This window comes from Pseudochaenichthys georgianus, chromosome 13 (genome assembly GCF_902827115.2).
Source record: "Pseudochaenichthys georgianus chromosome 13, fPseGeo1.2, whole genome shotgun sequence".
NCBI classification, from domain to species: Eukaryota; Metazoa; Chordata; class Actinopteri; order Perciformes; family Channichthyidae; genus Pseudochaenichthys; species Pseudochaenichthys georgianus.
The window spans coordinates 21,534,673-21,547,235 of record NC_047515.1 but is presented as its reverse complement, the minus strand read 5'-3'; the positions used below and the strand labels follow the sequence as shown (position 1 = coordinate 21,547,235).

General features: G+C 39.2%; 1 protein-coding gene across 1 annotated transcript; it reads right to left on the bottom strand.

Moving 5' to 3' along the window:
• Positions 1-5,362: 5,362 nt before the first annotated feature.
• LOC117457870 (histone H4 transcription factor) lies at positions 5,363-10,866 on the bottom strand. Its single transcript, XM_034098121.1, has 10 exons — positions 10,741-10,866; positions 10,148-10,336; positions 9,440-9,666; positions 9,236-9,347; positions 8,233-8,385; positions 8,066-8,140; positions 7,340-7,460; positions 6,615-6,753; positions 6,384-6,508; positions 5,363-6,224 (listed from the first exon to the last, which is right to left on the bottom strand). Exons 2-10 carry the CDS (start codon positions 10,296-10,298, stop codon positions 5,804-5,806), a joined length of 1,524 nt encoding a protein of 507 aa, XP_033954012.1. The 5' UTR covers positions 10,299-10,336; positions 10,741-10,866; the 3' UTR covers positions 5,363-5,803.
• Positions 10,867-12,563: the final 1,697 nt, after the last annotated feature.

Below are 12,563 nucleotides of genomic sequence, written 5' to 3'. Positions count from 1 at the left end.
TAAGATGATGTATTTATTATCATTGTGGTGAACTCCTGAGTGATTCAAGTTATATTCTTTTTAAATAAATGATAATGTACCTTACATTTCTATAGGTTTGCAAATAAACCTTACATATACAAAAAAACATATATTTATTATATCATTTAACCTTATTTTTAAAAACCCTCCTCTTGTCACATAAACTGTATTCCTCTAAACTAAATCCGAAGGGTTTAGGGAGCTAATGGGATTGGTTTAAGCCATTAGGGGTAGTTAATGGTATTTCCTAGTGTTGGTAAGTAACACTGACTAATTGACTAAAGGGCAGCAGACAGCTGACACTGGCTCACAGCAACAGGTGTTCCTGAACTGATGTCAGTGTTCTGGGTCTGCTGAGAGACGACACGCAGGGTTCATTGTCCTGTTAGTAGCTGAAATTAAATGTTTGATGTCTTCTAACTTTGTTGGTTGATAGAGAAGCTGACGGGGCTGGATGTTGTTAACTGGACTATAACCCTCAAACATCAGGACGTCTTTTACTGTGACTCATCAGGTAAGAAACACATTACAGAGTCTGCCATTGAGTTTGCATCATCAAATAGTCAGATGGATGCCAGCTATGACTGTTTTTATTAAATGATGTATTCTTTTGTGCAGAAGATGTTTCTTTCTAAATGTAACAACTGCTTTAACCCTTATGTTGTGTTCGACCCGAACGTTTCAAGTTAAAATAATATATAATAACTACGCTCTAGTTTTTTTTATCGGAACAAGGCTTCATGATATCCTCCACAACAGCTATATAAACACGACAAAACTGATTTTGACAATTTTAGCCAAGTCTGAAGGTCTCTAAAAAAACAAGTGTATAATTTGGTATTCGGGTCACAATATGTGGTGTAGTGTGTTTTGGGGCCATACAATACAATTACAACAGGATTGTACGGTTATAAATGCATAATACGTTTTTTATGATGTAGTTTAAATAATATTGGATGATAGTCATTTGTTGTGTGTGTTTTGGACTGAAATGAATCATGGGTCAAAATTGACCCGCGAACACCATGAACGGTAACAGCTTTCGAACACAACACAAGGGTTAAAACAATGATTTACATATTATCTCTCAAGCAAAGGGCACTTTTTTTTAACAGGTTATCCATCTGTTGATCTAACTGTTTAGTGCTTCAATCAACAGTTAATAGGCTATAGGCTAATCAATAGTTATTTTATCTTCCAAATTATCTATTCAATCTGTATTCTATTAAATCATTTGTTCTATAGGTTGTAAAATCAAATCATTAAAGAGGACAAGTAGAGTCCTTTAACGTTTTGTCTGTTTAAACCAGCAGACTAAAATACAACTATTAACTATTGGTTTTAAAGTGCTTTTGGAACTTTTTTTTATGTAAGTATTAAGATTTGACTGATGTATAATGTAGAGTGCTTTGAGGAAAGTACTCTGAGGCCTCATTCACTCAGTTTGCGCTTCTGACAAACGGTTCCTTTATCAGATTAAGAGATTTATTTGGCACGCTGACATGGGCAACATTTAGAGAACATAGGATATCTAACCTCCAGCTAATCTTGTCTTTATGAGAAAGGAGGGATCAGGCTATTGGATTGCTTTGGCCTAAAGGGGTTAAACAGGCACTGACACAAACAGCAGGATGAAGGAGATCCTCATAAGGAAGGAAGGAAGGATACCTGCACCAACTTTATCTGAAATGTTCTTCCAGTACACAATAAATTCAAAGTAGGGCCTCACTGTCGCTACTTATATTCAGAGATGGCAAAAGTACACACATCCTTTACTCAAGTAGAAGTACAGATACTTGTGTTTAAAAATACTCTGGTAAAAGTAGAAGTACTGACTAAACTACTTTACTCAAGTAAAAGTAAAGAAGTATCGGCTTCGAAATGTACTTAAGTAAAAATTACCCATAACTACCAGCTGTTTTAAAGAGTAACTGACCTCCCTTTATATTAATAGAACAATAATGTCTTTGTTAGCTAATGAATGTGTCGATGCTTAACAACGGCAACATGACAAAGTTCTCATTGGTCGCTCTTCTTTAGAGAAGACCAGGAAATGAAGGATACACGGATCGTGTTCAAATCAATAGGCACGCAATGACTCTAAATAATAATGATCACGCCACCAAACACAGATTAAAACTAAAGTAACAAACCTGTTTTGAAAATGTAAGAAGTAGAAAGTACAGGTATTTGTGTTCAAAATGTAAGAAGTAAAAGTAAAAAGTTGTCAGAAAAATAGGTAGTGGAGTAAAGTACTGATACCAGAACAATTTACTTAAGTACAGTAACGAAGTATTTGTACTCCACTACTTCCCATCTCTACTTATTCACACAGAATAATTGCAATCACAGTGATCACTCACAGCTGTTATAATCATGTGTTCTTGGAAAGGATGGATCCTCAATTAATTAAATGGATTGCCATACTGGGTTCCTAAATTGGATTACTGTTAGTAATGCAATTTAATTTAAGATACTGTCATTTGCATGTGATTTGCATAGTTGTGTGTAAAATATTGTTCACTTTTTCATGCCGTTTGTGTCTCGCCTATAAGGTTCATCCCTGATCGGAAGGAAGAGATCCGTCTGAATTTGTGACCATTAGGTGTTCAACCAGCCAGGAGCAAACCCACACATTCAAGTTCCTCAAGCTCCAAAACTAACTGGCTCTTCAACATCTTCCCATGCATCAGTATGTTCACCAGCATGCCTACAATCCCATCCGGTGCCACTCCTTGGCCACCACACCTGCTCAGATGGGATCTCAGGACAATAATGTAAGCAGATGTGTCACTTTACTTAGCAGTGATGTTAATCAAAAAGTACCGATGTTCATCTGAGGCCTATTCTGTAATGTTATTTGATGTTTGAATGTCATTTTTAGCTTATTGCCACTAAGTGTGCAAAAATAATTTAAAGATGTTGTCTTTAACCTCTTGCTACAGTTCAACATGCACCTTCCCAGAGCGAGGACGAGGCGCACTTTTGCTCCTGTCACTGCCTTTCACAAAGCAGCACAGAAACCCTTCAGTTCAACAGTGAGTCCAACATGCACCGATAAAAGCTGACATGTCAACCAAGCTAAACGTCAAGCTACTTTCTTACCTTGGTACCTTTTGTCTAACACCTCTGACAGTTTGTTGCATTTATTTGTTCAGAAACGAGGAAGATGTGGCGCCCTGCATGTCAGGATTGCATGGAAGATATATTACCAGAAGAAAATCAAGGTAATAAGTAATTGCATCAAATTGTATTCACATAAACTGATACATTAGAAGGTATTTGTACACATTCTCCTTATTTTGTGGCTGAAACTCAAGTCCATGGAACTTGATTTGGGGATTTTATATCTGAATAAAAATAAGCCATAGTGTGAAAAAGTGTTTTGTTTAATATAATAATTCATCCAAAAGCTTTAAGTCGTCAGTTGACAGGCATAATAACACACTTAATTTAAATGAGAAATACATATAGTAAACATAATATTGTGCATTTTTGTTGTACTAAAATGTTTTCTTTTGACTGTGATTGTGATTAGTTCTTTTCTATCTAATTCCAAAACCAATGTTGTGCTATAAAAACTGTATCCACCAGGAAATACAGCAGAAACCCAACAGTTTCCACCCAGATCTGACACCTGAGTATCCTGCATCCAGTTTACCTGACAAGGAATCAGAGCAGCCCTCCTGCTTTCAGCCAAAGATTGGTGAGTTCAGAATTGTAAGAAAGTTTGCAACTGTATATATATATTTGTCAAACTATTGAAACTGAACTGCTTCTCCTTTCTTAGACTCTCCCTATAAACATCCTGCATTTGGAAACACAAGTGACAGAAGTGAGCCAGGAAAAACAGCAGGACATTCAAACCACTTCAACAGAAGATATCCCGCTGAATATTTCCAATCATCACCAGCGCCTTACAGCCATACTAACAAAAGGGAGAAACTGGAACAGCCCCTGGTCCTGAACCGGAGAGAGGAACTAGATGAAAAAGAGAAACACAGGAGCCAGCAAGGTGAAACAACAGACATTTCACCTCCAAGAGACACATATTTGAATCCAACTCCTGAACCTGAACACAGCGGATCACATGGCAGGAAGAGGCAGCTCGAAGGTGTCAGCTCCATTCAATGTAAGAGGGTGAAGCAGGAAATTGTAGATGACAGGTCTGATCCATCTCCGCTCAGTACAACTCACACCATGCCAGAGCAACACATAAACACACATGCTTTGTCCGGCCTGTATCCTAACAGCAGTAGATGTCATGTCACCAGAACACTCATCTCTTATCTAGGATCTGACATGCATCCCCACCAAACTGCTTCATGGGATCCAATTGGGGGTGTTCACAAGATAATGGATCTCTACTCTCGACAACATCTCCTAAAAGATTATTCTTTGAATACCTGCAGAGCGATCAGGGTACCTCCTGTTGCAATGAGGCAAAAAGAGTCTTTTGGTTACTATGCGCCGCCTTTTTATTTCCCTCTTGCTTTGATGCAACAGCAATCTTTTTACCTCAGTTCACGTCACATGAACAGTCATCTCCATCATCCTGGCTGACTGACAACATCCTACCGGAGGCCCTGAGAGGAAAGTAGATAATCCCATGAGATAGATTACCCATTACTCCCTGTCTGATAGGTTCACTTTATTTCAACAGGGCTCCACAGTGTCCAGGATGTAGAAAAAACTGTGGATATCTATTGATTCATTTATCAACAAAATATACTTTTGCATTAAAACAGCTTCATTTGAGCAACAAATATTATTAACAACCATTGATTTCTTAAATGCCTTTTGGAGACTTTATAGTCATACTTATCTGTAATGCTTCCCTTTGATTGAAAGGTTGTTGTTTTTAAGTTATAAGATTTTTTAGGATGCATGTGATTTTTTTTGGCCAGGTGATACAAAAAAAAGTTTAAAAAAGATAATTGCAAATCTGCCAAACTAAAAGGAAATGCAGCTGATAGAGTCTCTGTGATTTGTGCATTAAGCTTAATTTATTATATTCTACAATGTTTACAATTATATAATAATAAATGCTATCATGCTGATGTTAGCATGTATCATTTTCACCATGATCACCATCTTAGTTTAAAAGTAATTGGCACTTAACACAAATTAAAGCTGAAGGGAACGGCATTAGGTATTTGGTCATAAACCAAAGTATGGACAAACTCATTTTGGGGCTATTTTGCCGTTTCATTACAAAGTTAAGCCAAGAAGAGAAGAAACGGGGAGATAGAGGGGACGACATATTGAACTGGATAAAAAGACAGGACTGTATTGGCTTTCATACAGGTGGGGTAAGAACAAAAACAACAACAAGAAAATGTTACTTTAGTATCAAAAATGTATTTCAAATTTGTAACAATAAAATCAAGCAGCATTAAAACAATACATCAAAAAATAATGTCTTCGGAAAGCCTCTGTCGGGCAACACACTGTGGTGTGTTAAGAATAAAATGTATAAGGAACTCACTTCATAGTGCTTCCAGTTATTCTCATTCATGTCAACTTGGTCAGAAACTTAAATTAAGAAACTTAAATTAAGAAAGAAAATTAACCGGCATCCCTTAGATAGGAAGCATCATAAAGCCAAGGCATTGTAGGTAATAAGAGCTGCTCAAATGAAAATGGGCCCTCCTAAAAGGTAAATAAAACCACACTAAAAGCTCTTGAGACCACGCGAAAGCTTTGGGTATAAAACAGTTCTGGTCCCTGATGGCCCTCACACAGCAAACAATAGCGCATGATGCAGTGGAGCAGGCAGGGGTCACACCACGTCCATGCCCAGGCCCCTCGCCACCTCCGTCAGGGCCTGCACCGCCCCCGACGTCCCGCTGCCGTCACAGTCCTCCTGCGACGACCCCCCAGGCTCCTCCTCGATGAGAGGGATGGTGCTCATCACGCAGTAGACCGGAGAGTCGCTTCCTCGGGGGCTCGGCTGAGACGAGACGTCCTCCGCTCCAGAGAGATCCGAGCCGTACGAGGAGGAGGAGCTGGAGGAGGGCGAGGAGGACCCTGCGGGGGAGCCCCGGCTGCTCTCCGGTGGGACGGCAGCCCTCTTCGTTCTCTGACTTTTCCGAAGGCTCTGCGGCTTTTTGGCCATGTTCTTCATGATCTCCTTCGTCACTTCCACAGTCTCAAACCGCACCATGTTCACTTTTAGGAAGCCGTCTACGTCTTTTCTGTAACTGTGAAGAAAGCATGTGGAACAAACTCGGATCAAATATGGATTATTTCAACTTTGAATCACTTAAATTGCATTTGATGTCTCTTCCCCCCTCCAAGGATGAGAAGTTGAGTGGTTTAAAGAAATGGTGGTTTCAGTTGTGATTGCTGTTGTGACTTACCGAAAGCGAGAATGTCCAGACGGCCATTTCAGCTCGTGCTTCTTGCGGAGGTGAAGTGTGAGAGTGTAACACCAGGAGAAGACCTTATCACAGATATGGCATTTATATTTGGACATCCCTCCGACCTGTTGGTGTACATCATGGAATCATGTAAACAACACAATTCTGTAACTCTCAATGAGATTACAGCAGGTTGTCATTGCAATCAAAATAGGTTTTACACTAACAAACCTGGTGCGCTCTCTTGTAGTGGTAGCTCATGGTTGGAAATGTGTGACAGGAATAATCACAGCCCTCCACTGTACAGTGATACACGGTGCCCTCATTGTGAACCTCGGTGTGCTTCTGCAGGTCGCGCTGGTTCTTAAATCTGAAAAGGAAAGAATAAAGGTACTCTTTAAACATAACGTACTCAAAGAATATGTTCACATTCTGCAACTCAAATGACAAAGAAATATACCAGAGGAATTACATTAATAGGACAATCACTCCAAAATGTTGAATACATTTGTTACTAAAAAGGTTTTCCCATAAATAATGGTAATCGAATAAAAAGCTAACGTGGATAAGGATATTCAGATTTTTTTTGTTCATGTTTCGGGTCTGTACAGAGTAGATATTAAGGGCTATTTGGTTACAAATGCAAGTAAAAGGATCCATGCTAGGACAAATAGCCCAACAGTCTGTTAAGAAATGTAAAGTGTTGTCCATCTCTTTGATTTTTTTAACTTCTCAGTTGCAGAACGAAATGTGAAATAAACGTTTGAATAATTTGATGACATTTATTTTTACAAATAAACTGACTAACAGGTTCTGAAGGATAAAGCATTTCAAAAAGGTATTTTATTGAAGCTTGATATTGCTTTTAATGCTAAACATACATGAAGACACAATTCAGGGGTGGCTGTAAACAACACTTGTCAGCTGGACATCCAATCAGCTATCCAAAGATCTACCTCTTGTCGCAGAAGTCGCACGGGAAGGGCCGCTCGTCACAGTGGCGAAATCTGATGTGGATCTTCAGAGCTGCCAAAGTGGTGCAGGTCATGTCACAGAAGGGACACTTCACCTGGTTCACTGGAATAAAAGAGAGCAACAATTAGATATAATCCTTGCCAAACATGTCTGTGTCTACGGTTTGGACATTGTTAACTCGAGCGACATTATTATTTTCATTAGCCCTTCACTGTCCGGCAGTGGCTCAGTCAGTAGGGGCTTGGACTGTGAGCCGTAGGGTCGCCGGTTCAAGTCCCCGACCAGACCTAAATATGGAGATCCAGTTCACCTCCTGCCCTGCCGTGGTGCCCTTGAGCAAGGCACCGGACATCCCCCTTCCCCCCACTCCCATTGCTCCCCGAGTGCAGTAAAATAGCTGCCCTAGTAGTTATGATGGGTTAAATGCAGAGGCCAAATTTCACTGTGTGCTGTGTGCTGTATGTGTGACCATTAAAGAGGCTTTCATCCCCCTGATTCTATCTATCTTTTTTTTTAAATGCCTTTGTCTGAATGTCTTTCATTTTGGTAAAGCACCTTGAATTGCCTTGTGTTGAAAGGTGCTATATAAATAAACTTGCCTTCTATCTAAATGAACCCGACTGTATCCACGCCTAACATCACACTAAATCCTCTTTTCATACCCAGAATGTAACAAAGTTGTAGAATAGATTTTAGAAAATGCTTACCATGCTGACGAACATGATCCCTCAACAGCCTCTCGTTGGAAAAAGCTTTGCCACAATGTTCACACACCAGTGAATCTGCTCAAATTAGAGGTAAAGGAACAGAATTCAGCATACAGGCAATACTATCAGATCTATCTGCATCGTGGAAATAATGAAGAGTCCTTCACCTATTGGCTCGGCCTGCCTGTGCAGGTGGTCGAACAACTTAGTGTTGCTGGAGAACATGTTGCCACACGTCGGGCAAGCCACCAGTCTCTCCTGAGTGTGGCTCCGCATGTGCTCCCTCAGACGGTATCGGATTTTGAAGGAAGCATCGCAGCCTGTAAAAGAAATATGAGGTTCAGATAAGGTCAAACTTAAAGGCTCAATTCCAATCCAACTCCAACATTCTCCCCCTACCCATTTCAACACCGTTTGCACTGTTATAAAAACCCTCAAAGACCAAGTGCAACACTGTTTGTGTCAGACATAAAACACATTGTGTCCATAGTTCCATTGTCATACAGATGTTAACAACTTTAAGATGACCTTGTATGTTTGTATACTTCATATGGTACACAGCAGATGTGTGCATTTGATTGTCAAGTTTTTTGATATTTACAGGTACTGTTGCAAAAAAAAAGGCTCATAAACATCTGATTTAGCAAAAAAAGGAACGCCTTTAAAGATTTGTGGTGGTTTATTATAATTATAACGTAGGGCTGCTTGATTATGGCAAAAACCATAATCTCGATTATTTGGGTCAATAATTGATATCACGATTATTAAAAACAATTATCCATTTACTTTGAAAACATCAATTTATTGGAAAACATTTTTTAGATTATGTTGTTTTCATAATCGTTGCAAGCCAAAATCGTAATTGCGATTAAAATACGATTAATTGAGCAGCCCTATTATAACGTATACTTTTTTAGCCCGAGAGAAGCTGATTCTCAATCATTGTTGCAAAAGTTCCGTTTTGTGTTTGCCAGGAGAGAGGTCAGATGTTCCAAAGCTTACTGCTGTATCTACACCCTGCACCTGAATAAAAGGAGCCTCATTCAGCTGTGAGTATGACTACAGATGGAGTTCACTCTGTCACAGAGAAGGAGTGTGTCGGGGATGCTTTTGAATTGGGCTGAAGTTATAATAGGAACATCTCATTGATCTGTTTTGACTTTGTTATACCTGTCCAGGGGCATAAGAATGTCTGCTGCTGATGAGGGAGGGACTGTGGCTCAGCACTTTCAACGTGATTGTCCACGTGTCGGTAAAACCACTCAGGATTGTTAAATGTACTCTGTGTAAAAGAAGAACATAACTTAATTAATATTGGTGGTATCAATCATTTGATAACCAATGGATCATTCTAATTAAAAAGGAAAAACCTACATCACAGTGTTCCCATTGGCAGATGTATCCATCCGACCCTTCGGGAACCAGGTTGCTGCTGTGCAGACCTTCGTTGCAGCTGGGTAGGTCGGGGCGGGACTTGAGAAGCCTCGCCCCGACGAACTTCAGCTTACCGTGATAGTTGTGGAAGTGAGCGTGGACCTCCAGCTCCGCAGGGCAGCCCATGGCTAGAAATTGACACCCTTTCCAGAGACAAGCATACTCGTCTAAACAAAGAAAGGGAAGGAGTTACAACTGCAGTTTAGAAATGACTGTTTTTGTGTACAGGGAGTTCGCTGAGATTTGATTGAGTAGGTTAGGGCAATCACCTAAACATTTACAGACATAAACCTTTATGACTAGTATATTTCTTCAGACTAGTTGTTGCCCTATTGCAAAAAAGGACAGTGTTGTTGTCCTACATTGTAACCTAGAGACACTGTAAATAAGTGTGTACACATGTCGTTAATGCATTTTAAGTTACAAAAGATAAACTTTTCCTGTAGTTAGCACCATACATAAGCAATACATTAGCCTATAGTAAGACTAACAACACTGACCTGGTGTGAACATTGTTATAGATGATTTAGAATGAGTTGTCCTAACTACATAAAGGTTAGAATGACTGAAAGGTCATATTTATTTCCAGCCCTGCAAGTGACATAGCATGATCCTTTAGTTTGTCTTGTATGATCCTCAGTTACTCACCAAGCTCCTCTAAGGCGTCGTTGTCTCCCAGGTAGTCCTTTAAATGCAGAGCCATATGATCGCTGAGCTCCTCCACGGTGCAGCCCCTGAAGTCGCATGAATCCCACTCACACATCACCTCAAAATTGTCTAGTCTCTTAGTTGTCATCATGATGGTGATTAGTGTGAGCTCAGCTGCTGCTAACAATCCTGAATGAGAATCAGAATTGGTTAGTTAGCATATGATAATAGCAAGATGTTGAAATGTAAACACCGGTTAAACAGACATAACCTAAAGTTAGCTGAGAACTGATTCTCTTTTCTGACTGAAAGCTGCACTCACTAAAATCCATTTGGAGTGTCTTTTTATCCTCATTTAGAAAATAGTGGTTTTTCAAATGCTGATTATGTATAGTAGTCTGTTGTGCTAATCTAGCTAAGAGTTAGCATGTTGTCTAGCTAACGCTGAACCTGTCACTGGTTTGCACTCTGTCGGACTTTTCCTAAAACAGCAAACGTATATGGTTTACAGTTTGACATCTTAATGGTCGATTTGTAAACACATACTTATGTTTGTGTTGTTATACACGACGTTAAATAAATGGTTCTCTTACGAGTATGAATGTCCCTGGCTGCAGCAGCTGAGCCTCTTCCCTCCTCTCAGCTTGTCTGGCTTTGTTTATTTCCGGTCACTATCATCCTTCTTCTTCGCTGGTAAAAATGGCGGCTTGCATCCCAAATATTGCTTTTCCGCCCACTACTGGATTTAATCTAAAACTCTACTTAGTAAATACAATAATACAAAACCTCCTTCCCACCAATTATTCACTTTGTTATTAATATTACGTCTTTCATTTCAACATATCCTTGCTGCACATGTATAGTTTATCAGATTGCCATGAATTCACCAGTACAATTATCATTACCCTTGCCCAAAAGGACAAAACCTAACCTGTTCTTCACAATGTAACACTGCAACTGTTAAATACAAGAATAAAAGTAACAGGGCAGTGTAAATATGATACATTTATTCAATAAGGCAGCATCAAAATACTAATACATAAATGGCAACAGCGTTTTTTCGTCCATGTAGTGTGAGTTTGTATTCCTGACATAGCAACCATGACCATGGTTACTGCAGTATGATGCACTCCCACACTTGCCATGTTGTGATAATAGGTTTATTTTCCTGGTAGCTATTTGGATGTACATGTTAACAATAGAGATCCGAGCCAGGGAAGTAGAGAGATAATCACACCATCCAGCAGGGGACACCTTCAAGAACTTGATATTGCAAAGATGGAAATCTAATCTACTTTGCTTGGCAGTAGTTTACATGATGCTTTGAGATTGTGTAAGAGATCCTATCCACTAGAGGTCATCATTTGCTGATCATCAGCACCACAATATGCAATGTGTTGTATGTCAAGAAATACAATATTTTCACAAGGGTGCTTGTCAAAGAATGGTTTGGTGCACACTCATAAACCCCTACAGCGCTGTTGTTTAGTTGAGCATTTACATTTTATGATTATTTAGGGTTCTTTTGTTCCCTTTTTGAAACTGCAAGTTATTTCTTCCACATACAAAAATGTACACCACTAAATCATGTAGACTATTTAATATCAAGTATATCAATTCTCTATTGAACCCTTTTTAACACAATAAAATAACCATGTAGGTGGAGCTGTATCCAGCCAGACAAGTCTTTTATAGAAGAGATGGAGCTTAGGCAGACCCAGTGCCATTACTGAGCTGTTATTCAATATTTTATGCTGTTCTGCGAACATAAGGGCCCATAACAACTGAATTATTCATGCAGTTTTATGTCAGGATGACTGATTCACAAGGAAATGACCAGCAGCAGCAGCAGCAGCAGCCATGAGCTATAGTGCATGAACTGAAAAACGATCAAATAATATTTTCACTTGGACTTTGAATCTTTGTTTCTTCATAATGGGAATATTTTTGCAATTCCCGCATCTAAAGAAAAAAGAGAGAGTGCTTGATTTGGCTTCTGGAGGGCTGTGAGAATAAAATACATGGCTGAAAAGAAAGGTTTTCCAAGGTCTTTTTGAAAAACTAGGTTAGGTCGATTTTGTATTATCTGCTTTATAGCCCCCATGTATACTGATGTTACATGCTATAAAATAAATGGATACCTTTTTAATTTGAAAACTTAAATAACTAATCATTACTGTAGCATCCACAATCAGCTTCACCAAATGCAAATAAGATATTAAACAAGAGGGGGTTTGCTTGAACTAGAAGGGAATAACTAACAACAGCTCTGCCAGATTTAAAAGCCCCCCTGCCATTTTATACACCAGGAATCTAGAGTAAAATGCTTTTGTTTGCTTAATCCTTAATTTAAATGTTTTGTTATTTTACCACAACTCAAAAATCATTGTTATTTAGATTATGGGTGTGAATGTAT

What these genes read in the sequence shown, in the direction of transcription:
- LOC117457870 (XM_034098121.1), bottom strand. Translation starts at nt 10,298, where the DNA reads ATGATGACAACTAAGAGACTAGACAATTTTGAGGTGATGTGTGAGTGG. An exon ending in CGACGCCTTAGAGGAGCTTG is followed by an intron (nt 9,667 to 10,147) that starts GTGAGTAACTGA and finishes TTCTTTGTTTAG; the next exon opens with ACGAGTATGCTTGTCTCTGG. An exon ending in TCTGGACATTCTCGCTTTCG is followed by an intron (nt 6,225 to 6,383) that starts GTAAGTCACAAC and finishes CTTTCTTCACAG; the next exon opens with TTACAGAAAAGACGTAGACG.